The sequence below is a fragment of the Leopardus geoffroyi genome, chromosome A1 (genome assembly GCF_018350155.1).
Source record: "Leopardus geoffroyi isolate Oge1 chromosome A1, O.geoffroyi_Oge1_pat1.0, whole genome shotgun sequence".
NCBI classification, from domain to species: domain Eukaryota; kingdom Metazoa; phylum Chordata; class Mammalia; order Carnivora; family Felidae; genus Leopardus; species Leopardus geoffroyi.
In genome coordinates this window covers 5717124-5744834 of record NC_059326.1, presented here as the reverse complement: position 1 = coordinate 5744834, position 27711 = coordinate 5717124, and the positions used below count along the sequence as shown (strand labels likewise).

Genomic DNA, 27711 nt, shown 5'->3' with positions numbered 1-27711 from the left:
ACCCGAGGTGGAACCTCTGTTCTGTCCACGTCCTCCCCAAACAGGCCGGCCACAGCCACCCGTGGCCTGGGGCGCCGCAGCCATTCTGCTGACTTCTGCACTTGGGCCCCTACTGGCCCCTACCCTACATACAAAGGAATTCGTTACATAAAACTTAAAAAAAAAAAAAAAAAAAACACCCTAAAGATAAACAAAACCGATTCAGATACCCTTGGACACGTCGCTTTTCAAGAACTTTGCTTCTGCAGAACAAGGAGGCCTCCCCTAGGGTCTCTCGCAGTTTTAACATCCAGGAATTTCCTTTTCTGGGCAGAGAGGCGGGGCCTGGCCCGGGACCCGTGAAGGTGGGGACGCGGCCACGAGGACGAGCCGGCGCAGCACCTACCAGGGTGTGTGCTTGAGCTGGGCCGAGGGAAGGGACGCGAAGCCGGCCAGAGGAGGAGGGTCGCCCCCTGCGCGTACGGAGTCCGGGCCCGCGTCCTCGGCGCGGGGCCTCCTTCGCGCCGCCGCGGGTTCCTCCGCTCGGACTGCTGCTCAACCCGCCAGAGAAGCCCGAGGGCAAGGAGCACGCCTCCCGCGCGCCTCGAGAGCTCGGGGACGGGCCGCCCCCGCCAGCACACCCCGCCCCAGCTGCTGCCAGGCCACCACAGCGCGTGCTTCCCCCTCTCCCTTTCAACGACTCCGGGGTCCTGTCGGGCCCTTGGCGCGAGTGCGCGTCCCGGCGCCGGCGGAGCGGGACCGGGGCGGGGCTCCCGGGGGCGGAGGGGCGGGGCAGCGCCGGGGGCGGGGCTCGGGCGGAGCCGCCGGGGCGCAGGTGGACAGGGGAGGGCAGCGCGAGGCCCGGGCGGGGCAGAGCCGGGGGCCAGGGCTTGGACGCGGCGCACGTGCGGGTGGGAGAGGGAGCGGGGCCCGGCGGGGTTCGGTGGGACGCGAGGCGGGAGGGAAGGGGAAGGGCGGAACGCAGGTGGGAAGGAGAAGGGCAGGGTTGCCCGGAGCCGGGGAGGCGCCCTCGCTCTGCACCCTCCTTGCATCCCCGCAGAGAACATCCACAGTGGGGCGCCGGGGATGAGCCGGGGAGTTTGGTCCCCGCGTGTGCTTAGGCGTGTGAGCCACGCCTGCCCGTGCATTTTCATCCGCTACGGAGTGGAGAGTGCCTGAGAACCCCGTTAACAAACCGTTTGCTCCTGGAGGCCTGGGGGTGGGTCAGCTCTGTGCAGAGGGTTGCCTCGGAGCGTCTCCGGGAATGTTCTGGACACATCCAGCCTTCTCCTTCCTCACCCCCCCCCCCCCAACTAGCGCCTCAAAAGCTCCACATGCCCGCAGCAGCAGTTTTCAGTGCGGGCTCCGGTGTTACCAGGGAACTTGTCAGCAGCCCAAATTCTTAGCCCCACCCCAGATCTCCTGCATCAGAAGCTCAGTCACTGGTTGACTCTCCCCAGCCCGGATCTGTGTTTATTCAAGGTCTCCAGGTGATTTTTCTGCACGCTAGGAATGCACACCCGAGCCCATAGGGGCCCTCCTTTGGGTTTTATCGATAAACGCAGAGAGCACACACGGAGACTTAAAACACAGACCCACAAACTGATCACACGTTCGTGTGTTTCGCTTTTTGCCAGTTTAACCGGCTGTTTAGATAGAAGTCCAGATCTTGCTGAGCTGTGAGTGTAGATAGCCATGCCATAGAAACTCGTTTCCCAGAGACTTGGATGCTGAAAAACTCAAAAAGGGCATTCTTACCTTTCGAATATCCAGGAAGATTGAAAGCCAGGAGATTTGGCTTTCAAGGCAACAGTAAACCAGTAGAGTCACTGAGTCATGTATCCTATTTCCTCCTCCAGCCAAAAGTCACCTACATGAAAAATGTGTTTCCAAAATCTGTTGTCTGGTCCTTAATTTGTTCATTTTCTTTAGATATTGTAAAATTCTAAACAAATTTCTGAAGCTTCTAGTACAAGCGGTAAGAGCAAATGTTTATAAACCACGTTCTTTACTGGTTTGATAACATTCCCATTCCTCTGAAATGGGATTTCTTCTTCTTTTTTTTTTTTGCCCCTTAATGGCCTCTTTTTGTTTGTTTTGATAGATGCTTATTTGATTGCCTATGTAGGATCTAAACTAGATTGGAGCGACATTCAAAATTCCAATCCATTCAGGGTTTTCTTCCTCCCATGGTCTAGTCTGTATTTGTGCTTTCCACAAAATTCCTAACTCTGGTTCTCCTGTCCTCCTGATTTACCTCCTTAATTTGGTCCCTTGGCTCACCAAGCTCTACTGCTTTTTATAGGCACTTGGTCTTTGTCCCTGTCCCCTCCTGGTAATTAGTTCAGACATGTGTTCACTGACGGCAGCCATCTGGTCATGACCTCATGCTCTTAGCATTCTTGATTAGCCCCATTTTATGGTAAACTCACTGACAGTCATCAGCAAACACCAGGCTTTCCTGTCTCTCATATTTATATAGATATTTCAATTATTTTTATAATTAATAAAGTCTCTCATAAATAAAAAGAGGGAATTAGAATTTGTTCAGTCTGATAAGAATTGTTGAAGAACTTTGGAACGCTGCAAGTCCCACCAGAAGACACCAGGGGGCGTGAGAGACACTTTTTTTTTTTTCCCCCACTTTTGGCCCAGTCAAGTAATTTGTGAAGAAAACACTTAGCTCCCATGGTATGCTTTGTAACTTTTCCACCTAGGATACCTGTATTTGTTGGGTTTTTTTTTTTCATAGTTTATATATTTTCCTATTATGAATCTTGGTTTTACCTCTGTCCCCTGCACTGTGTAAAAATCTAACTGGCTATGTATTAACTGAAAATAAAATATCTGGGCCCATAAATTGGTGTTAGTCGGTTTCATGTAACTGACTCCCAGTGCAGTAGCTGAGGCCTGGACATGCATACTCTCTTGTGTCAAGCAGCACTCTTCTACTTCAGAATATTAGGATATGTTCAAAAGGTGCTTTAGCAGGGGAAATGTGGTAGTAGGAAGTATTGCAGAGTTTAACTGGACCTTTAAAACTCATTCTTACGGATGGGGTGCCTGGGTGGCTCAGTTGGTTAAGCCTCCAATTCATGGTTTTGGCTCAGGTCATGATCTCATAGGTTGGTGGGTTCAAGCCTCATGTAGGGGGTCTGTGATGGTGGCACGGGGCCTGCTTGGGATTCTTTCTCTCTTTCTCTCTCTCTCTCTCCCTCTTTCTCTGCCCTTCCCCCAATTGTATTCTCTCTTTCTCAAAATAAAATTAAATAAATAAAATTAAATTAAAAAACCTCACTTTTATGGAGAGCAATGTATTTTAATTTCCAGATCTGAGTAATGAGTTGAACCTGTCATGGTAAGACATGTTTGGTTTTCCCATATTTCAGACAGTGTTCCTGGATACATGGAGACAGTTCACTCTGGCCAAGTGTTCCACAAGGAGCACGCCTTCCCAGGATGTGCACCGGCTGATTTTCATCTTCTAATTCCACAGCTCTCAAATACATACAAGCTAATTTTCTTGATACTGATTTCAGAAGTAGCTTTGTAACGATTAACTATTAAGCTATTCCAACAAAAAACTCGAATACAGGAAGTAGAATTATTTCCTCTCCTGGGTGTGTCATTGCTTACCTTCGAGAGGAAAAGATACTTTAAAACTTTTTTTCCTGTACCTAATACACGATCTTGTCCTCCCTCATGAACTCCTTTCTCCTGCAGTTTCCAAATAGCAACTACAGCTGCCAGCAGAGACTCTTCCCCAGGGATTTTGCGGCCACTAATCAATTTCACAGCTGGAGGCAAAGCACTTTGCTGGGAAATATTTTTTGCATGACATACAAGGTGCTTTGACCTTGTCGGGGCAGCCAGAGGGTTAAGCTTAAGGAGTAAGGGAAGCTGGAGCGGAGTGAGGGGGCCACAAGGACTGGGCTCCTCTGCCAGTTACCTTTCCCCTGCCCGCTTTCATTGTTCACAGACCTTGCAAGGAACAGGGAGACTGCAACTCTTCCACCGGCCTCCTCCGGGAGCAGAGAGCTGGGAGGGTCAGAGCTGTCCCGTTCTATCTCTCGACTGTGCACAAGACCCAAACTGAAAGCGTACAAGGAAGAAAAATGCTCCTTTTGAATGACCCTTACCTGGTGGTTCTTCACGTTCAGTGGGCGTCAGAACCACCTAAAAGGTCTATGGAAGCTCTCCAGGGCTCTGATCCCGTGGGTCCGAGGTAAAACCTGAGCATCGGCACTTCTAACACATTCTCCGATGATGCTGAGGCTGCTGATCCTGGAAACACCTTGAGAACCACTCCTCTTCTCTATCCAATCAGTGTACTGTCTTTCCCTCGAGTATTTACTCACAAGAGAGTTTGTTCCTTTGTGTCTTTCTCACACTGCTTCAATTCCCAACACCTTTCTTCAGATGTCAGCTTAGTCTAATCAGAGGAAGGTGGCGGACTAACAAAGCATATGGTCAAATAATTATTCTTGCCTAATTTTAGAGTGAATGCATTGGAAGAATAATAGGACTGTCACATAAAATCCTAATTTGAACAGATTTCCTTTCTTTAAGACGCAAAGCATATTCCATTGATAAGTAACTTTCATGAACTCAGTACACTTTTACTGAGTACCTGTGCCGGTCTGTGGTGGGATTACCAACATTTCCTTCCATCCAGAGTCTTTTCCCAGACAATCAAATTGGCTTTCATGCACAGATATCAGTTTCCAAATGGAATGGACCCTCTTCATTTCCTACCCAGAATAAATTGTCCATCAGGCTGTAGGATGACTTCCTGTAAGTGACCAACTCCATTCTTGCCAGAGCTCATCCCAGAGACTGTATTAGAGAACGTAGCTCTGTAACTCCAGAACATGGTTCTGGAGGCAGATAGATCTGCTTTGGACTTGGGAAATCTTCCAAACCCTCAGTTGTGTGCGTGTGTGTTTTTTAAGTTCTAAATTGGAGGTGATCATTCTTAACTCACGGAGAAGCACCGAATCCATGCTTTGGGTTGAATTTTTAATGGTCAGGTGGTAAAGTCACGGAAGCCAAAGCCAAATATCACCGTCTTAACATGGATTTCTGGAATAAAAGAATAAGCCTGAAATGTTCTTAAAAAAAAAAAAAAAAAAAGCAGCCATTAACTGTATCACTTATTTATTGTCACAATAGGGCTGGGCGACCACAAACTTCCATGGCATATAGTAACTGCAAAACTTCATTGGCATCCGATAGTAAACCTTCATCTTTCAGCATTCCGTCTGGTCAGCTGGGTGGTTGTGCTGCTCTCTGCTCTGAGATCCCAGAGGATCTCAGCTAGGTTCCAGTCTGCTCACTCACCTGGCTGCAGTCACACCGCAGGTCAGCAGGGGGCTGACTGGTTTAGGATGCCATCACAGTCTCTGCCCCGAATGGTCTCTCCTACTTTGAGCTCGTTCTCAGGGCGCAGCAGGGTTCAAAGAATGCGAGCAGAAGCGCGCAAACCAGTGAGGCTGCCAGAGATTAGGCTCAGAACCGGCACATCAGTCTTTTTGCTGCGTTCTGTTGGCTAAAGTAAACCACAAAGCTGCCCAGATTCAGAGTGGGAAAATAGATTCCACCTCTTCAAGGGAAGGTCTCCAAAGACACATTGCAAAGGCTACGAATAGATGTTGGGGTAGAGAATTAGAGTCATTTTTTTTTTCAGTCAACATACTACATTAACAAGATTTATTACTAAGATTTTATCAGTTACATGTTATAAATTCAACATTCTGGGCAAAAAACAATAATTTCTTCACTTTTTTTTTTTTTGGAATTCCAAACTTCCAAAGCGTCTAGATTTCTGGTGGCTACCTACATTTTTACGATACTAGATAGAACCCATTTTCACCTTTGGTAGAGAAGCAAAGGATTTGAGCAGCTCATTTTTAAGTAAATATTCTATTCTTCTTCCTTTAGTCTTTATTATGTGTAGATCAGAGATGATTTATCCTGAATGTTGCTGTAGAGTGATTTGGGAGTTTTTCCTGTGAAATTTTTAGTGGCAAGTTTAACCACCTGATTCTAAAGCATGCATAAAAAGAAATTCTGAATAGTATTTTTCCTTAAAGGGATCATGGCTTACATAGAATTGAAGAAAAAATGAATACAGTTCTTACTTGTCACTTTATTTAATGTTAAGAATACTAATACACAAAAACAATTCTACAAAAGTCTACAGTTATGATATAATTGATAATCCTTATTCGTCTGCCTCATGTTATCATTTCAATTTGCATGAACACTTGTTGACTCAAAAAACAATGTGTCTTGAAGCGAACATGCCTTCTTTTCAATAATCTTTCTGCCTTCCACACTTGTCATAGTCTTGCTATAATAAACACAGATTCATACTTCAATTGACTGATAGAATTCCAAACTCTAAATGCCCCAAAGAGATTTTGAGTCCACACTTAACCTATATTTGAAAGTAAATGCTATATTTCAATAGTAAAAACGAATCCCAATGTCACATCGTGTCTGTATTTCTACAAACATGTTATAAGGATTAGATATGATGGTAGCCTATGCGAACAGTTGACCATTGTGACCACTGATCACGCACAAGTTCAGGGATGCTGGAGATATTGTTGACGCCGGCTTCCAAAGCTGAAGCTACAGGCAAATGGCAGATTTCAGCTGGATGTCCAGGGTAACTTTGCTCCCAAATGGGTTTGGGAAGATTAAATGAGACAATGTGTATAAACAACCTAAGGCACAAAATAGGTCTTCAATAAATAGCTACAATTTTCTATTATTTTTACCTTCCCTTTGGAAATTATACTATTGTTGCATTATAGTTTAACCCGGAGGGAAACTTACCAGCAAGTCTTCTTGAGTCTAAGCAGACAGGAAGTTAAGAATGGGGAATGTTTGTGCAAAAAAGATCTGGTCCCTTGGAGATTTCAGTGTAATGTTGCAGGAAAGGCTGTGTCCATGTTGCCTCAGATAACCAAAATCTCCATGTCTCACTCTGGTGTGACTGTTGGTACTCTGGCGCATGACAATTATTTTGCCTGTTTTAAGGATATGTTGCAAATATGATTAAACCTAGAACAGGCTTTCAAAGAGTATGGAATCTTTAAAGGGAAACTGCAGAGTGATTTATGATAATATTTCAAAGCCAAATGGATAACTTACTGATTTTTGATGTAAAGTATGTAGTTTTTATAACCCGTTCCAAGTCTAAAATGAGGATTCTAAGTAGATTGTTTCTGCAAATAGTTTGGATTGAAATTGAAAATCTGACTAAATAGACACGTATGATTTGGGGCTACAGAAAACTATTAGTTCCTAGATATTTTGCTGTTGTGTGCTGTAATCGTTCATTACTTTAATCTTTGTATTTCAGATTAAAACCTCAACAGCATGCCTGCATGTGTTAAACAGAAGCAAAGAAATTCGTTTCTCATTCTTCACTCATTCGACGAGAAAGTCTACAGTCTAGGGTGATGGAAAGGTAAAATGGACTCAGTCCTTGCCTTCAAAGGGATTTAGAAGCAGTGACTTGGAGAAAGGTTACCTAAAATTTAAAGTAAGATCATGAAGACCAGCTGATGGCTCCCCATGCCTGGCCTCCCAAACCCTATCCCCAATCATTCTCCCCTACCTATCACCCACTGGGTCATAAAACCTGGGCACAGGCTTCTCAGATTGACACTCCAGGTAAGTAAGGGGTGTCGTTTCAGCGGCAGTCATCTTCTGTCTGATCTTGTGTGTTACTCTTTTTCCTGTGGACTTAGTACATTTTTGCTGGTATAATATTAATTCTTCTCTTTCATTTACGTCTAGTGCCACAATTGCTTATAACAGTTGGTGTGTTCAACTCCACTATTTAGCCAGAAGATGGAGTGCAACAGCCAAAGACACGAAGTCTTGGCAAGTTTATGGATTGCATATATTTTTCTCTGTTTTGAGAGGCTTGAAATCATATTCTTCAATGCTTAGCATTGTAATACATGTAAAGTTAGCCAAGCTGTTAGGAGAGGGCTACCCAAGTAATGCGCTTTTACAAGCATATGATTTGGATTTAATAATTTGTTGACAACCGGGGGTGGGGGTGGGGGGGGGGTGGGGAGGGAGTATAAATCAATGACCAGCAAAAGAAAATGGCTCTGGTGTTGTTCTAACAAGTAAGGTACAATTAGTACTATTGGTCCTTTCTCTCATATCTGTAGGTCAGATAGTCCCAAATCAGAAGGAGGAGGAGGATGAAGCCATTTTTAGGAGGCATTGTTTGGACATAAAACACATTTCCCAAATGGTAACAATTGGTGACTGTGGTGAAGGGGTACCCAAGTGTTCTCTGTGTGATTCATACCCTCGCAACCCATTCTCCAAGTTTGAAATTACTTGCAAGTCAAAACTGAAAAGAAGGACCTCCCGGATTTCTTACTTTAGTCAACCAGACATGGCACGATGTCATCATTCAGTTAAAAACAACAGCTCTTACGCCGCTTAACCTACGTCCTAGGGACAAAACAGTCAAGTACCAGAGTTTGCGGAAACCTACAGCCACTTGTGAAATTTAACACAACGAACGTGAATTAAAGGAGTTCAAAGATTTGGTGTGTCATTTATCAGAATTCCAAGTTTCCATTATCCTCCAATCTTGGACTCTCCAGTGAGCTGGAGACATGGCAAAGAGCGTCGAAACGCTGCCATAGAGAGGCAGCGTTCACTTTCCGTGACACGTGGAAAGGGTGAGGAGACTGCTCTTGGACTTCTCTGCTTGTGTTTTAAAAAAGAATCTTCGGGTTAGTGAGCTTGCCCTGCGTTCATGACTCAGCCCCTGTAATACCAGCGTGGGGCAGAGCCCTCTGCTCCTCGGGCAGGAACTCGACAAGTGGGGGGCTGTGCTTCTTGTACTGGGGAGGCTAAATCGATTCCGATGCTCCGACTTGAAAGTAAACCAAGCCCTGGTCTTCAGGGTCACTTCCAAGACTACCAAAACAGGACTCACCATAATGAAGAAAACAGCGGTGAGTGCTGTTTCTTGGAAACAGTTACCCATTTTTTTTATTACTTGGAGGCTGGCTTAATCCTTCTCTTCCTATCAGGCAACATATGGATTATATTTTCTCCAAAATTAGGTAGAGTTTGGCGGCCCCGTTTAGATTCTGGAAATGTATGAATGAGTTTCAAAGGAAGTGTGTCTTTGGTTTTCTTTTTTGTTTTTGCCTGTTTGTTTGGCTGTGTTTTTTGTTTTGTTTTGTCTCCTGTGTCTTTGGACTTATTATTCCTTCTCTACCAAGAGGATATTGAATATTCAAGCGCATCTGAAATAGTACTACAGAAGTTGAAAGTTCAGTTTAAAGAGCTGAGTTCACCTCTCCTGTGGTTTTAGCACTCAATATCATGACCACTGCGTTCAATCCAAATCCAGTTGGCAGGATTTCTCCAAGTGGAGTGAGAGATATGGCTTTTACTGCACTCTATAAATATGACCATTTATTGGCCCCAACATATTTATGTTCCCATTCATTCAGTGCTCACTTAAACTGTCGAATTTGCTTGACCCAGTCTATAAATGTAAATTACCTACATCTGAAACTCACCCCGGATGGCTTTTGAGTGTTGGAACCGTGTGACTTCTGCAGACCGGTCTAGGTCTCAAGGTAACCCCCAGGCAGCCCGTCACCTCCCACTCCCCCTTTCCTCCCGCTCCCAGAAGCACTAAAATACATATGATCCCAGAACCTTAAAATATTATCAGAAGGGGATACCAGATACATTAATAGAGGCAACATTCCTGTCTTGTTTTAAAATCTGTTTCTTTAAGTTTATTTATATATTTTGAGAGAGAGAGAAGGAGAGAGAGAATCCCAAGCAGGCTCCACGCTGTCAGCGCAGAGCCCAACACAGGGCTCCTCCGGCTCATGAACGGTGAGATCGTGACTGGAGCCCAAATCAAGAGTCAGACACTTAATCGACCGAGCCACCCAAATGCCGCTTGTTTTAAAATATTTTACTTGCTTGAGGAAGTCAGGGAGTTTGATCAATGCCAAAGGAACAAATATGAACCTTGTTTGCTGTTTCCTTTATCGTAAGTCTAAGAATTTTACGCGGCATGGTCAGATTCAAGGAATACTAGCTCAAGACTTTGACTAGTCCTGGCTGTGTCCATTGGCACAGTTTTCCTGAGACACCCCTCCTCCTTCCAAGGCTACAGTTTATTGAACAGGTTCCTAAGGAAATAGGGGTAGTTTCTACTACCTCCTTCATCATCTGCATTGTAGCCTCTTCATCCACACTGGCTAGAGAGCGCTCTTTAAAGATCACCTTCTCCCGTCTGTCTTCTCTGTACGGGAGGTTTAAGCGCCCTCCTGAAATAATCCTTCACACTGAAAGGATTTTGAAACTACCTCCTTCACCTTATTTTCTTTAGACAGAATATCCTCATCATCTTAGACCTTCCTGTGCTTTTCCACTTTCTATTTTTCTAGTATTTTCTTCCGGGCTTCCTATCTCCAAAGTAAACTGACCTACTTCCAGAAATAAAATAACTGAAAATATGCGCACCTTATAAAAGCTAACCACCGTGCGCCAAAACGGAAATTGGTAACAAATTAAGAATGCCAGCGATTTGTGCATTTTTTCTAAGACATTTCGTCTCATGTGTGTAACATTAGAAACTGGTTCATTGAAAATAAAAGCTGGGAAAGGAATACTAACGATGCTTGTATTAAATTAATTGGATGACATTCTGCATAGGCTTTCTTTTTTAACTCATTAGGACATTTTAGAAAAGTGGATGAATTTAAACCTTTTTTAGCTTATTAATAACACATTCATTAGAAGAGACACTATAATGATATCGAAGAATTTAGCACAATATTTGACACTCAATACCAGACGCTCAATAAATAGTAGTTATTAACTGATTGGGCTTCAGTCTTATAGCTATTCAAGTATATTTTCTAACATGAAAACATTAAAAGGAAAACAACACTTTCTTTCTAATTAAGAAATGAAGGCTAGTAAACTGGAGACTCTCCAGGCACCTGTTACATTACATAAGAACTTACCATATCCAGCAAGAAATGTTTGAATTTTGTAAGGCTGTGAAATGGTCTGAAATACTTAACAAGTCTTAAGGTGTTATCAGGACGCTAACGTTTGTAGGATATGGAACTCATTACACATTTTTCTGCTCATTTGAATACTACACAATGCAGAACATTCTTTCTTTATTCTTCCAATGGAGACATTTTGAGGAAATGCAGATGTGAGCCACTACCCAAGGACTTTTAAACACATAGGAAGTTTAATTCAATTGTTTCCTGAGAGATTGACTTCTTGCAAAAGCCAAAGCAAATCTCTTACGAATTCAAAAGGTACAAAAAGAAGGTCGAAGCCATAAAACGGGGGAGGGCTTGGTTTAGAAAAGTTAAAGCCTTTGGACAAGGATAATTACCGGGAGGCTGCGCTGCGCTGTGAATTCCATCATTCCGTTTTTGCTAAAATAAGCAGCACAGTGGTCCTTTTATCTTTTTATGTTTTTACCAGGAGACCGGTGAAGCAGCTTTGATGAAGGAAATTCCTATTTACATCAAATCTAAACACCCAGGATAAATGGGCTTTTTTTTTTTTTTTTTTTTTCCCTCCTATGACCCGGTCATAAAAACGATGATCTTAATAACGTGCAATCCCAAGGAACCTGTGATCCAAAGTGCCTCCTGAATTATTTTCATAAATAATAGGAAATTATATTCAAGGAATCTAGTTTCTTAGCCTGGACATGAAACGACAGAATTCCGGGCTACATAACGAGATTAGACGTTTCTTCACCCTCTCCTGCTCTGCAGGGAGGAGCCGCACCGGACCCAGAGATTCTTCTTAGTTGTGGGAATCCCCCCGCAGAGCGTCCCCTTCTCAAACTCGTTCTTCTGGTGACCCCGAGGCTGGTGCAGTTTCCTCCTGCCACCGCTGGCTCTCAGACACAGAGGACAGAAGCGATGCCCCTCGCGTCTGCAGCAGGTGCTGGGGCCGTCACTGCCCCAACCAAACCTGGCACTGAGGCAACGTCAAGACCACCGACGGCGGCACAACGGAGCTACTCTTGCCACCCGTGAAGACTGCTGGCACCAACCCCGTGGGCGGCTTACGTGTCGATTTTCACGCGGTGACATCCAAGCACAGCTTGCCCCTTTCTCGCATCTTCTCTCGTTGCAAAATGTCTCTCACCTTAAGTCTCGAATAAAGGTCTGCGTAGGTGAGGCCACGCGAGTCTCTGGCTGGGAATTCTCTCCCTCTGAACTCACTGCGCCAGCATTTTCACCTGAGCACCACTTCTCTTTAGCCTAATCTTCCCAGATACTTCATATCCAAGCTTCTACACTCAGGATGCCTTTACTATTTAGGTAAGGTTTAAAATTCCTTACAATTAACGCTTCAGTTCAATATCGAGTATTCTTGTGCCTGGCACACACACGCTCAGTAAACGTTTACTGACTGGGTAGTCTGAGCCTACTCCACACCCCACCACGGTGGGAACTCAAAGGTGAGTGCGATTTGACTTCTGCCTTCAAGGATTCACGGCCTAGAAAGGAAGACCAAAGGAACCATAATTCCAGTTACATCAGTAGGGACACAAATAAAGGGTTCTGGGGGTAAACTGAAACCAGATCTGTGTGATAATCCACTCTGGCGAAGAGTCGGACTCTATCTTCCTACCATTTTGAATCAGCACGCATTTACTGTGTCTTATTCTAGATGGACCTGCGGTTTTCTCACACTGTTTTTAGGGCGTATCCCTGTCACCTCAAGTCATTCCTCTCTGGTCCGTAGGTAGAGCTCGGACCCAAGCTGCCTTGCGTTTTCAGGAGGCCCTCGCGGTTGTCTTAGGGCATTCCTGGTGTTCTAGGCTGAAGGACTGGGCAGAACATGGGACACCAGTCTGCTCTCCTGCCTCAACAAAATAGCACAGACCGGGAGGCTGAAATGACAGAAAAGTATTTCTCACAGTTCTAGAGGCTGGAAGTTTGAGATCGAGCGCTGGCGAGATTGTTTTTGACCTAAGGCCTCTCTCCTCGGCTTGCAGATGGCCGCCTTCTTGCCGTGTCCCACACGGTCATGCCTCTGTGCACACCCATCCCTGGGTTCTCTTCCTTTTTTCATAAGGACACCAGTACCAGTCCTATTGGATTAGGGCCCATTCTCCTGTGACCTTTTATCATCTCCCTAAAGGCCCTGTCTCTAAAGACAGTCACACTGGGGATGAGGGCTTCAGCCTATGAACTTGGGTGGGGATATAAGTTAGTCTCTAACAAAGGATTTGCAACATTAACCTAGGGGCTCAGAATTCTACTCAGAAGGATCCGGCTGTGTCACAGGACTCCTTAACTGATTATCTTTCAGCACTATTCATTTCTAAGAGAACAGAGACTTAAAACTGGTGAACCTGCTTCAGAGCCTTCATGTGACATCATGGGCAGATAGCTAGTTTCATGGGCACAGGCTTTTTCTTTCAGTTCTGGATTCTTATTGTGGTAAAATACACATAACGTAACTTTTACCATTAGTGACGTTGAGCGCACTCACGATGTTGCGCAACTATCGCTCACATCTAGTTCTGGAACATTTTCAACCTTACAGGAAACCCCATTAAGCAGTCACTCTCCTTCTTCCCTCCCCCGTAGCCCCTGGCAACCACTCATCTACTTTCTGTTTCTCTGGATTTGCCTATTCTGGACATTTCCTATAAATGGAGTCATGCAATATGTACCTTTTCTGTCTGGCTTCTTTCACTTAGCATACTTTCAAGATTCATTCATGTTGTAGCACGGATCAGTTCTTTCTACCTTTTGTGACTTAATAATATTCCAATCACGTGGATATACCACGAGCTGTTTACCTGTTCACCAGTTGATGGACGTTGGATTGTTTCCACTTGTCGGCTATTATGAATATTGCTGCCATGAGCATTTGTGTACAAATATATACAGGGACACACACTTTCACTTCTTTTGGATATATATACATAGGAATGGAATTGCAGGGTCATATGGTAACTCTATGTCTAACTTTTTGAGTAACTGTCAAACTGCCTTGCACTGTGGTTGCACCATTTTATATTCCTACTAGTAGGATGCAAGGGTTCCCATTTCTCTACATTCTCTCTAATCCTTGTTATTTCCTGATTATTATTATTTTTATTATTGCCATCCTAGCGGGTACGACATGGTATCTCACTGTGATTTTGATGTGCATTTCCCTAATGACTAATGATATTGAGTATCTCTTCGTGCGTTTGTTGGTTGTGGGAGAAAACGTCTGTTCAAGCCCTTTGCCTGATTTTGAACTGGATCACTTGTCTGTTGTTGATTTGAATATATACACTCTGGATACTAGGCTCTTATCAGTTACATGATTTGCATATATTTGCTGTAGGCTTTGGATGCCAGGTTGATTTTGTTTATGCCACCCTTTCAGATATTCCAGCATTGTTGGAAGAAGTCCTGGATGGTTTGTAACTCTGTATTTCCAAAAAGAAAAGATATCAGTAGTAAATACCAAAATCAACGGAAAAATGGTTCATTAAAACCCCGAGGTTAGGGGTGAGGATGGGGGAGGGAGAGAAGTATGTCAAATGTTTAAAGTTAATGACAGATGAGGAAAAAAAAAGAATTTAAAATATGGAAATTACTTTTCTGAGAGTCAGTATATCAATTACAAGGAAAAAGAGGAGGATGAAAGATGAGAAATTTAAAAGCAACAAGAGAGATGTTTGTTTTCAAAACCTTAAGACCATTTTTATTTTCAGATGAGGTTAGGTAACCACAAGGCAAAATTAAAAGCAACATAAATTAGCATATTTGTTTGGGTTTGAGGTCTCATTTGTTAACACAAACACTTTTAACTTAAAAGAACTTCTGGTAAACCAAATGTGAATTTTCAATACTACTCCTATTTATAAAAGAGGAGGAAAAAAAAAATGAATGAACCCAGTGAAAGCCATTCTTCCTAAACAGACTGCTGACTGGTGTACAGATGGTAAGAAAATTCTGCTCTTGCTGAAACTTGCAGAAAAACTCTGCAGATTTTGCAGCGTTTAGAACTGCTAGCCAAATGAAATATGATTACCTCCATATGATTTGTATCAACTCCAGTTAGCAGAGGTATAAGTAATCATTTCTTTAGTTATATGACTTTCTACTTGTACTTCTGAAGATATGTCAGAAATCTGTATTTGAATCGACTGCATTTTATTCGTATACACAGGCACAGACCGAAAGACAAAATTATCTGAAAATATACTTCCCCAGCAAGTGTCTATAGAATTAAGCTTTTTGAAAGAGAAGAGGGCACTCTTTCATATGTGTTTAAATATACTTTGGCAGACTGCCTGACATTTAGTTTTGATTATAATAAATTACTATTACTACTACCTATATGTTATGATTTCTAGCCATGGTTTCTCAGAAGAGATTAGTAAAATTAGTGTAGGCTGTCTGTTAAGGACAGTGAGGGAATTTCTTTTTATTTCTTATGGAAGGGAACAAGGCCAACTTAACATCCCCCAGTAGCACCTCCCATAGAGAAGCTCAAAAAGTATTTGACAACTCATCTTATAAAATTTCAATACGACATACTAGAGACGCAAAGAAAAACTAAAAACAAGCCAGAGGAATGAACAGAACGTTTTAAGGATGTGAGCCTTGAAGTCAATCAACCACCACATAAAGTAACTATGAAATGGGCCTCTCCTTAATTTTCAAAGAATAAAGGAACACAACAATAGAAAAGACAACGCATTTGTTCAAAGCTCTGCATTTCTAGGTTTGCCGGTGACTAAATTGTGAACTGGTTGAGAAAAACGTATTGTGTTGAAACTGTGGCCCTACCCTGTCACCAAATCAATCCCAACGTGGAAATGGGCAACGTCGCTCTCGTCATAAATAAACTCTGACAAGTTCTCAGAATTTTTGGAGGATTAATGGATAGTGGAAGAAGGGTGTGGGATAGGGACTGTCTGGAGAAATGTACAGTTCTTTTGTATTCATTTTTCCCAAAGGGGGAATAAAAAGGTAAAGTATTAACCCTCTGAACGCCCCCCAAATCAGTTTATGGTCCCATTGGAAAACAATGATACCTAAGCACCCGGTGATTGGTATAGAGCTCACAGTTAGTCCCGGGGCCCTCTGTAGGAGGCACTGTGGGGACGAGCAGTGTGCTGGGCAGGCTTTGTAGTTGGGCCAGAACTTGGGCTGGATTTTTTTGACCTTCCCTCCTTCCTGACCTTCAGGTTATGTGCTTAACCTGTACACCACCAGTCATAGCTTTTATCATATTATCTTTGCCTATTCAATTCTTTGTCTCTTTGTCCAATTTGTTTTACCCCAGCGACTTTGAGCTCTGTTTGAAGGAAACGTCCATGATGTCTGGCTTCCTGATGCATCCCCAGTACCCAACACAGAGGACCATACACTTACCGGAAGACTTTAGCGTGATTTTGTTGAATGAATAATTTCACGTTGAAGTTTTGTTAACATATTAGGTTAAAAAGAGTTGGTGGCTGGTGCATTTAAAATACATAATTTTAGGGGTGCCTGGGTGGCTCAGTTGATGAAGCGACAGGCTCTCGGTTTTGGCTCAGGTCATGATCTCACTGGGTTGGTGAGTTCGAGCCCCTTGTGGGGGGCTCTGCCGACAGCGAGGGGCCTGTTTGGGATTCTGTCTCAAAATAAATAAACTTGGGGCGCCTGGGTGGCGCAGTCGGTTAAGCGTCCGACTTCAACCAGGTCACGATCTCGCGGTCCGTGAGTTCGAGCCCCGCGTCAGGCTCTGGGCTGATGGCTCAGAGCCTGGAGCCTGTTTCCGATTCTGTGTCTCCTTCTCTCTCTGACCCTCCCCCGTTCATGCTCTGTCTCTCTCTGTCCCAAAAATAAATAAACGATGAAAAAAAAAATTTAAAATAAATAAACTTAAAAAATACATAATTTTATGAAGCTAAAAATAGCTCCCCCGAAGCAATGGATTTAAGCGCAATGCTCGGAGACAGGCTTCGTGAAAAGAATGAGGTGTTCTTTGGGATGGGGGGGGGGGGCGGGGAGAAGAGGACAGGTATTTTCCTTTCATTTGATTTTGTTGGGGAGAGTGGAAGGATGTCAACCATGTCTGAATCTGTGCCTTTACCAGGCATTCACAAGTGCCCCATGATTGTTTGAACAGCAGTGTCTTGGCCGTGAATGAAATTGCCTTGTGTTCTAAGGTCGCCTACTTGAAAGGGACCTTGGTGGTTATCGTATCCCATGGTCCACTTTAAAGACGAAGAAACTGAGGCCAAGAAAATGCAGTCATTCTTTACTGGTAGGGCTGGGCCTAGATACCAGGTCCGCCGACTTCCAGACCGTGTCGGAAGGGTCACTAGTTCTTTTAAAAATAATCACTGCTGCTTTAATAGCATCAGCACCTGTTGTTTTAGCTTCCGCAAGGGAGAAGCTATTAATTTCTCCTTCATCAAAGCCGCATTTCTGGTCTGTCTGAACCTTGTTTTCCTCTTCGCTGCAGCTGTCTGCACCCGTAAGGCCAAATGTTGAACAGAGGCACCTTTCTGCTTAAATCCAGTAAATCGCCACGCCCAAATATGGAAAGAAAAAATCCGACACAGATCATCTAGACAGTGGCCAAATTTATAATGCTTTCACCGAAGTCTCTTCATTCCACCTGGTGGAGGCCTGGAGCCCACCAGGCGCAGCCCCAGGCATGCGAACGCTTTCACACACACGTCCACGCTTGTGGCCCGTGACCAGCCGTGGCCAGGACGCGAGCTGCTGGAAGCTGAGACAGACGCTTAATCTGAGCGGCAACTTCACCCTCTGTAAAAATGGGAAGTGACTATAATCCTTCGCGGGGGAAGTCTTGAGAATCGGACGGAAGGACGAGGATCTTCAATAAGCAAGCGCAGTTTGCTTTTATTACGATTACTGCTGTTCCTGCGTTAGCAAGGCCCAGTTTGTTTGAGCTGCGTTCTTTCCCGCGCGGCCCGCCGCCCCACCGGCGTCGGAAGGTGAAGGGCTCCGGGCGTCTCGGGGCGTACCCGGGAGGAGGGAAGCCCGCGCTAGCGCGCATGCGCGCCCGGGGAGCCGCCGGCCCCTAATAAGAACGCCGTGCAGCGCCGCGGCGAGCCCAGTCGGAGCTGGCTTGGTGCCGGGCGCCGTGAGCGTGCGGGCGGCTGCCGCCCTCGGCTTCTTCCGCAGCCCGGAGGACCGAAACTTCCGTGGGAGGCTCCCATCGGTGCGCGCCCCTCCCGAGGGAAGCGGCGCCCAGCGGGAGAGGGAGAGCTGGACGGAGGCTGCCGGGCGCCCGTGGGAGCGAGCTGCAGCGGGAGAGGCGGAGCGGGGGAGCCGGGGGCGAGCCGCCCGCCTGGACCCGCGCCCAGCAGCAGCCGCGGCCGCCGCCGCCAGCCAGCCAGGCTCCCGGGACCGCGGCGGGGGCGCGCCGGACCGTCGCCCACGTCCTGGACGCCGGCGTGCGCCGGGAGGATCGGCCGTCCGCCCCGCGGAGGGCAGCGCTGCCCGGGCGGCGCGGCCGGAGCCATGCGGACCGAGTTCGGGGCTGGGGAGCCTGAGCGCGGCCGGCCGCTGCACTTGCTGCCCGGAGCCCAGCGCGCGCTGCCACCTTTCTGGGCCCCTTCTCGCCGCCCGAGAGGGCAGTAAAGGAGCGGAGCCGCTTCCCGACTTGCGCGCGGGACCACGAGGTCGAACCTCCGCGGCAACGACCTGGCTTCGGGTCGGCGGCGGGAGTGAGCGTCCCCTCGGGGATGCGTGCGGAGGCTCCCGTCGCGGGTGAAGCCTCCGGGGGCTGCGGGCCGGCAGCTCCGGGGCCCCTCTGACTCTGCGCCCAGAGCGTTCCATCAGCGAGGGCTCGCTCTCAAGGCAGCGCCCCCGGGGACCGGCGAGCGGCATCCCGCCCCGGCCGAGGGAGGGATGGCTTAGGACCCCTGCCCCAGCAGCCCGGCGTCGTCGGCTCCTGGACGTCGCGGCAGAGGACGAGAGGCCCGCTCGGGGAGCGCCGCGGCAGGCGACCCAGTCCCGGCCGCCGCAGCACCGGGAGCCTGGTCGTCGGGGCCGCGACTTCCCGGAGACCGCTCTGCGCCGTCTGGAGCCTCGCCGCCCGCGCGCAGGGTGGTGCCATGTGGGGCGGACGCCGCTCGCCCGCCGCTTCCCCTCGGAACGCCGCTTCGCTCCTGCAGCTGCTGCTGGCCGCGCTCCTGGCGGCGGGGGCGCGGGCCAGCGGCGAGTACTGCCACGGCTGGCTGGACGCGCAGGGCGTCTGGCGCATCGGCTTCCAGTGCCCCGAGCGCTTCGACGGCGGCGACGCCACCATCTGCTGCGGCAGCTGCGCGCTGCGCTACTGCTGCTCCAGCGCCGAGGCGCGCCTGGACCAGGGTGGCTGCGACAACGACCGCCAGCAGGGCGCCGGCGAGCCTGGCCGGGCGGACAAAGACGGCCCAGACGGCTCGGCAGGTAGGGCGGGCGGGTCGGAGCGCGAGAGGGGAGGAAGGTTGGCTTTGCCCGCGCGGCACGGGCCCGGGAGCCCGGAGACCCGAGAGGAGTTAGGGGCGATGGAATTTCAGAAAAGGGCTTGGACCAGGAGGTTGCGGGGGACGGGGGGGGGGGGGGTCTGCATCCTGGAGCAGCTCTTAACTTGTGCTAAGCTTCACTGCCCTGAGCCTCAGTTTCCCTGTCTGCCCCCTAAAGAACAGTTTGGCTTGGATTTTCAGAAGCAAACCACAAACATAAGGCAGCGTGGGGTGCAGACAGCCCCGCATTCCTCCTGGCCGAGGACCTCTGAAACGCTCTCCCATGCCTCCTGTCTCCATAGGTCTAACTTCTAGTAAGAGTGAGTGTCTTGGTGGGACCCCTGGAAACGGTGAGGGCGCGACCGCAGCCAGAGGTTTGGCGAGGGCCCTTCGTCCATAAAGGCTCCGCAGAAGGCAGGCAGCTCCTCAGGGCTTTCCTGTGGGTGATGCACTTTAACAGACCGGGGAATTCTAATCCTCTGGAACACTCGGCTGCACGGCCCGGGCCTCTCTGGTTTCTGGACAGTTCTCCATACCACGTCAGACTTAGTAGGTGTGATATTAAAACCGTGCCCAAGCTTGCTCTTTGTGGCTTTGGTTTTTTCAAATTAATAGTTTTTTTTCAAGTTGCCGGAGAGAGAGCACACATCCACAAACGAATTTGATGAGTTCCACTTCCTCCAGTGTTCAGAAACCTTCCAGACCACCTCCCTTGAGGGTCTCCGCCCACGTACCGGAGGGAGGATTTAGCACCAGGGTAGAGGCGGAGGTCCGATGGCAAACTCACAGAATGGACGTCTCCTCCGTTTTCTGCAGCTGGTTATGTTGAGGACTTTTTAGCAGCGCCCCGAGCCGGGGTTTAAGCTACCTGAGCTTTGTTTGGCACTGAGTGGCACCTGTGTTTCCAGAACTGTCTCCTGGGCCTGGTAAGAGGCAGCTCTCTTCAGTGCTGTTCCCTTTGCAGTCAAGCATTTTATTAGCAAGCTACTCCTCTTGTCCCGCTGCCTTGAGTCTGAAGAGCGGAGAACGGAGGGTAGTTCCAGAAAAGGTGCCATTTTAAAGCTCCAGCTCCTCCAGCTCACGGTTGCAGGGCTTGTGACTGGGGAAGAAAGCCTTGAGAAACGAGCCAAAGACGGAACTGCTGCTGCCTTGATGTCTCTGCTAAGCTGGGCTCATGAGTGATCTCTAAAAAGTTGGGTTGAGGGGCACCCGGGTGGCTCAGTCGGTGAAGCATCCGACTTTGGCTCAGGTCATGATCTCGCACTTTCTGGGTTCCAGCCCCGCATCGGGCTCTGTGCTGACAGCTCGGAGCCTGGAGCCTGCTTTGGATTCCGTGTCTCCCCCTGTCTCTGCCCCAGCTTGCGCTCTGTCTCTCTGTCTCTCTCTCAAAAATAAGCAAACATTAAAAAAAAAAAAAAAAAGTTTAGAAAAAAAAGTTGGGCTGACTTTGGACAGACCAGAAGGCGGCTGGCTTCTTGTGAGGTGGACGCCTTCTTCACTCTTTTAAATCCTTTTTCCTAAACATTCTGTTCCCCTGACTTCTCTTCTGCAGTCAAAACGGTCAACATGCCTAATCAGGCTGCGCCCAGGGTTTATGGGAGCACTGCGTTCTTTACCTCTGTGTGGTTATTTACACCCCCATGAAAAACCCTGGAAGGAAAACAGTTCTTTCCCCCCAAAACTCATTCTGTGGACTTACACTGAACTCAGCTAGTTTCTGCTGGGATGTCTGGAGTATTCCTTTTTTTTTTTTTTTTTTTTTTTTTTTTTTGCTTTTATTTGTTTACATCCCAATAACCCATTTAGGGCTGGTATCCTAATTTAGAGAATGAGATAATTATAACATGCATACGGAAGAGCCCAGCGTCCACTGCTCCGGTCCGTCATAGCTGGGCTGCAGAGATCATGCTGTTAGAACAGCACCCTCATCTGAAAACCCTCTGCGCTGCAAACTCTGTAGCAAGTGTTTCTACCTGCTGCCGGGGCGCGACATTAATACAGTGTTCAGCACTGAAGGTTTAGGAAGTCTTCAGAGGTCGGCCTTTGGGACCTACCTATAAAGTACGTTTTACTTAACAAGGCATTATTCCTCCAGGACTCCGTGTGGCAGTGTCTTCTAATAACACTGACTTGAGGAGTCTCAGAGCTGGGCTTCTTCCCAAGTGCTGCCCTGCACCCCTGTGCTCTAGGCTTTGCCGAGACCAGCGAGCCCTAGTCCCTGTCCTTATGTAGTTTCCAATCGAAAAGCCAAGGCGACAGGCAGGAGCCCATCAGAAAACAGATTCTCGGTGACACGGGGTAGAATTCCAAAGTGGCTCTGAAGCACCGCGCAGCCTCCTGTCTCCCGATTCTCCGTCCCCGGCAGCCTGCGTCTAGCTTCTGAAAGTCCTGGAGTGCCATCCCCAGAGCTTCCAAAAGATTGTTCTCAGTACAACAGTGTAAAAATGGAACTCGCTGCCAACTTGAGGAAGGCTTTTTATTTTCCGCTTGTACGTTATTTTTCGGAAGAAACCTTACTCGTTAAATACGATGCACCCTGCTCCACGGTCTGCAGGCTTTCCCTGGAGTTCTTCATACAGAACCCAGTGTTGTTAACTGCAGGTGTAACTGCCCTACTCCAGCCACCCTGGCCCTGCCTGGGTCCCTTCTTGATCATGGGGCTGCCCTTCTCCCTGGAACAGATGTCCTGTTGCTCCCAACATTTGTTCTGTTCGGTACCTTGTTTCATGCTGACCTGCACGTGGCTGGAATAGCTTTCCTTTACTGCGAGTCACGTCACCTTTCCACCATCCAGTGCCCACGGGGGGGCCCACGGCCCAAGGACCAGCCCTCAGCGAGGCAAGTGTGTGTGGTGGTTTTTTGTATTTTTTTGTTCTTTTTTTACCCTTCTTCGATGACCCCTGTGCCTTGCGTTACAGATTTGGAAACGGCTGTGGCTAGACCAAAGTTTTTGATTTCCTTGCCTGTGAAAAAAATAACAGCTCAAGAATGGCAAGAGAAGTCTGCAAAGAACATAGCTTCCAGGGGGTGTGTGTGTTGGGGGGGGGGGGAACCACTCTTAAATAGTTTAATTCATTTCTTTTTTAAAAATATTAAAAAACTTTTTTTTAAATGTTTATTTTTGAGAGAGACAGACAGACAGACAGAGTGCGAGCAGGGGAGGGGCAGAGAGAGAGAGTGGGAGACACCCCGAGCCATCAGCACAGAGCCCGACGCAGGGCTCGAACTCACAAACCCCACAGGATCATGACCTGAGCTGAAGTCGGACACTCAACTGACTGAGCCACCCCCAGAAATTTAATTCATTTCTATGCAGATCCGACAAGTATCTGTTAGGGCAGACTTCAGTTCAGGCAGTTCAGTTACTGTAGGAATTTTAGAAGTCTCAAAACATTCAATTCGTATTTTTTTTTTTTTAATTTTTTTTTTCAACGTTTATTTATTTTTGGGACAGAGAGAGAGACAGAGCATGAACGGGGGAGGGGCAGAGAGAGAGGGAGACACAGAATCGGAAACAGGCTCCAGGCTCTGAGCCATCAGCCCAGAGCCTGACGCGGGGCTCGAACTCACGGACCGCGAGATCGTGACCTGGCTGAAGTCGGACGCTTAACCGACTGCGCCACCCAGGCGCCCCTCAATTCGTATTTTTGCTAAATTGGACATTCGTCTCAGTGTTGCAGTTGGTGAGCCTCAGCTGTGAACGCTGACAGTCTTGCTTTGGGGGCCGGTCCGCCTACAGGGCCCTACCGCCCTCCCTGCGTACTTGATGAGGGACCGGGCATCCTGTGGGCCGCTAGAAAGTAGAGACTGGCCCAGCCTGGGTCCTTCGGTTCCGGGTATGGGCGTGGCGCACTTACTCCAAGCGCTGATTTTTACTGTTCTTACAGTAAACGATGATCCGTTTTTTATCCTTCAGTCCCCATCTACGTACCGTTCCTCATCGTCGGGTCCGTCTTCGTCGCCTTCATCATCTTGGGGTCACTGGTGGCAGCGTGTTGCTGCAGGTGTCTCCGGCCGAAGCAGGAGCCCCAGCAGAGCCGCGCCCCCGGAGGGAGCCGCCTGATGGAGACCATCCCCATGATCCCCAGTGCCAGCACCTCGCGAGGGTCGTCCTCCCGCCAGTCCAGCACGGCTGCCAGCTCCAGCTCCAGTGCCAACTCGGGGGCCCGGGCGCCCCCAACGAGGTCACAGACCAACTGTTGCTTGCCCGAGGGGACCATGAACAACGTGTATGTCAACATGCCCACAAATTTCTCCGTGCTGAACTGTCAGCAGGCCACCCAGATCGTGCCCCATCAAGGGCAGTTCCTGCACCCCCCTTACGTGGGGTACGCGGTGCAGCACGACTCGGGGCCTCTGACTCCTGTGCCCCCCTTCCTGGACAGCCTGCAGACGGGCTACCGGAAGATCCAAGCCCCCTTCCCCCACACCAACAGCGAGCAGAAGATGTACCCAGCTGTGACCGTGTAGCTCAGGGTGCCCGCCGGGTTCCTGCACGGGACAGGAGCACGGGGAAGCCGGGGATGCAGGAAGAATTCTCTAAGTGGAAGTCCGCCCGTGTGGCTGGTGTGGACGGCCCGATTCTCTTGGATGGCTTCGTCTGCCCCCAGCCGTACGAAAACGTCTCTTTCCACGTTAGCCTTTCTGGATGTGGTTTCGTCCCGGGGCGTGATTGATTTATGACGGGGAAAAAAAAGCATCATCTGGAGATGCCCGTGTTGTTGCCCGTGGTGGTGTGACAGACACTTGAGGCCGTAAGGGCCCTTGAGGTACGACTGCCGGAAGGATTTTGTGAACGGACAGATTGAGGGTTTCTATCGGATCCTTGCGATTATTTCTTTTTTTGTTTCTTACTGTCCAAGATCGGAATACCTGTTCCCTCCCTTTTACCTGGGTAAGAGTTCTATAAGCATCCAAGGTTCAGGGGAAGATGTAAAGACAGAATTACTATAAAAGGAGATCCAGTTCGAACTCCCTGAGCTGGGTCCTTGATCTCAGTGTTTTACAGGCACATCCTAATTTCATTGTAAAAAGATATATTTTGTCTATTTTTGTGCTTTTTTTTTTTTTTTTGGTCTATTTTGTGCTTTTTTACCTTGTGTAGAGATCTTATTACAAAGTGATTTTCTACATTAAAGAGGGACTGAAAGAAATTGTATAGTTACTTAACTAATGACATTTCAGAACTCTGGGACTATTTTAATCTTTTAAGTAGCGGGTGGTGTAGTAATACAACCGTTCATCTCATTCCTGATCGTATCATCTAATTTTCTGACTTTAGAGTGACATCTGAGAAGACGTAACTAGATGTTTTTATATTGAAATCATAAGTTACCACCTGCTGCTTCTCCAAGTGAGTTGGAATTTTACCGTGTGGTATGGCTTGGCATTTTGTTCTATTCGGTTTTCGGATCCCCATGTCTATACGGTACCGTGTGCGGGTAATTACTGTTATAAATGAAGATCAGCATTTCTGCCTAGATCTGATAAAACATTTTCTTGTTTTCCTATAAAAATTCAAAGAAATGCTTTACAACGATACTTAGTATAACTTCTCAGCCATAATCTGAGACTTGGGATGAAATGTAAACCACAAATACAATATACTTTGCAAATCATGAGGCTTTTCATACTCTTGTTATCAGAATGGCTCATTTTTCAGGCGGGGGGGGGGGGGGACTACGGGGTCCAGAGAAAAGCTTTTCAAAGAGATCTTGCCTTTCTTCCCTCACAGTTAGTTTTTGTTTTCCTCTCTCTTGTAGTCCTCAACAAGCACTGTATTCATTACTAATGTTCTGAGTTATGAAATTCAAGTGAATCTGTACTGTTTGCTTAAAAGAAGTAAGTTTAAGTATGTGCAACTGTATTTCCATCTGCTGGCACAACCAAGATTTGCAATTAAACAAACCGTTTGTAAGGTATGGTCTTTCACACATTTATATTTATATCGATAGTTTATATGTCCAACTGTCCATCCATTTTCTGTCTACCCTATTTTTCGCTCAGCTCTCTCTCTGTTCTCTCTCGCTCTCTCTCTCTCTCTCATGACTGAATGATATAAAACCATTGTTGGCAATTGGTATCCACAAAGATGCTCAAAATTTTTTAATAACAAAGGCAGGGGAATCCTTTTACTTATTAATAAATATTTTATGGTATGAATTTCAAGGGAGTTGGGTTTTTTTTTTCATTTTTGTTTTTACTTGGTAACTCTTCGGATGGTCTTTTAAACTTGTTAATGTGATAAAACTGCTAAAAATTCTAAAGAATTGCTTTCTAGAGCCAAGAGCGTACCTTTAAAAGTAATGTCTTGGAAGTTTCTATGTACGTTCTGTGAGTATTGACACAAAAGAGAGTCTTTGGGATTACGGTATTATCAGGTTCATGTATGTTCCACACATTGTCTTTGATGGAGGATTCTGGGTTATCTAAGAAGTAAACTTCCTAGAAGCTTGGAGGTGAAAAGGACCTCAGAGATCACTCAGCCTAGGGATTGGCAAACTTTTCTTTCTTTCTTTTTTTCCGGGAAAGAGCCAGAGAGTAAATACTTTAGGCTTTGCACACCAGATGGTCTCTACCAACTATTCAACTCTGCCACTATCACAAAACAGCAGAGGAGTATGGCCATGTTCCAATAAAACCTCACTGATGGACACCGACATTTGAATTCCATACCATTTTCACATGTCACAAAATACTTGCTTTTTTTTTTTTTTTTCTCAACAACTTCTAAGTGTAAAAACCATTCTCAACTTTCGGGCCGTAAAAATGAGGCAGTGGGCTAGGTTTGGCCGTTGGTCTTAGCTCACCAACCCCTAATCTAGCCCATCCTTACCTGATGGAGGAAGGAGTCCCTTTATGACATTTTCAACAGCTTTTTTAAAAACATACAGTGCCAGCTTCTCTAAAATTGTGTAACCTTTCCTTCCTTTCTACATAGTACTAAATATGATTAAAGCAAAAATGCGCTTTAATAAACGAAATGAGTTCTTCACTTAGTGCTGTCTGGTCTTCCCCCAAGTATAAATAATATCATTGGACGCACCCTCAGATCTTTTCAATTTTGATAAAAACTAGAGACGTTTAGCTGTCAAAGTAAAAGGTTCAGATACCTGGTTTAAGGATACCTTCCTTACTGGCATGAAATCGGAATCTGTAAGGTATAATTTGCACCCAGTAGAACTATTTTAAAGTTGTGCTGGGGAAAAAAAAAAGAAAAAAGCAGTTACAGATAGGAAAATAGTTTGCTGCTGTACATTTTCTTCTGTATGTAAACCTTCAGCATTGAGTCCTGATGGCTCTGGGGACTGTATCCCTGTATCCCTCTGTGTGGGAAGGTCAGACCCTCTGATTGTAAGGAGGAAGAAATGAACCAGCTCTTTCTGTCCATTGAAGGGCCAGGAAACTACTCATCTCCTAGCATTCCTGCTATGGCTGGAAAAGTTACAATTTAACAATAATGTCAACGTCCAGAGCGGCTAGAAGACCGTTGAGACAAATGCAAGTGGGTTTGGCGTATTTCCTCAGCCATATTCCCCACTTCAGGCTAGCGCTCCACTTCTGATTACGATCCTAGATGCTTGACTAGTATTTCATACAGTGAATTTACCTTGAGCTCTTTTTTTCTCAGGCTTGCACAACTCCACGAATTCTATGATCTTTTCTCCTTATTTTGATACAAATTAGAATTTAAGTTTCCATCAGAAGTATTTCCTGGGGAAACCTTGAAAATTGGAACAAAGCTGGGGAGGAAAAGTCAGGGCGGATGTCCCCAAATGGACTGGACCCAGGGGAGAAAAAGCGGTGCTAACAGTTGGGACAGGGAAGGGTTTGGCCCCTGCCTCGTGACAGCACTCGCACATACTCCTGGATTGTGGTAAAGGCTCTGTTTCCCGCAAATTCACATTACGTCTGCCGCGCGTCTTCGCCGTGAGTCACTCAAGTCATTGAAGTGAATACACAGAATGCTAGCTTTTAGTTGCTTAATTAAGCCTTTTAAGTGCTTAAAAGGAATGTGCTGGTTTCTGTTTAAGGGACTTCAGAATCAAGACTTCCCACTAACTTAGCCCGGGCCTCCTCCAGTCCCAATTGCAGCGTTAGGATGTACAATGTGTATTCGCCTGCACTGTCCACCGCAGGCCTCGACTCGAGGTATGTGCTTGGCGAAGCTTGGCGCAGGTTGGGGA

General features: G+C 46.8%; 2 protein-coding genes across 2 annotated transcripts in view; one reads left to right on the top strand and one right to left on the bottom strand.

The window, feature by feature from the left end:
* Window positions 1-5119: 5119 nt before the first annotated feature.
* The window catches only part of ATP8A2 (ATPase phospholipid transporting 8A2), a 641066-nt gene continuing 618474 nt past the window's right edge, over window positions 5120-27711 (bottom strand). Inside the window, exon 38 of the mRNA XM_045458798.1 lies at window positions 5120-5617. The gene's annotated coding sequence lies outside the window, so the exon portion shown is untranslated. The remainder of the gene's footprint in view (window positions 5618-27711) is intronic.
* On the top strand, window positions 18138-25687 carry SHISA2 (shisa family member 2). The gene is made up of 2 exons (XM_045459701.1): window positions 18138-19469; window positions 23442-25687. Exons 1-2 carry the CDS (start codon window positions 19136-19138, stop codon window positions 23993-23995), a joined length of 888 nt encoding a protein of 295 aa, XP_045315657.1. The 5' UTR covers window positions 18138-19135; the 3' UTR covers window positions 23996-25687.

Excerpts from the sequence above, each read along its gene's own strand:
- SHISA2 (XM_045459701.1), top strand. The coding sequence starts at position 19,136 with ATGTGGGGCGGACGCCGCTCGCCCGCCGCTTCCCCTCGGAACGCCGCT. Across the intron at positions 19,470-23,441 it reads CGGCCCAGACGGCTCGGCAG|TCCCCATCTACGTACCGTTC; the intron begins GTAGGGCGGGCG and ends TTTATCCTTCAG.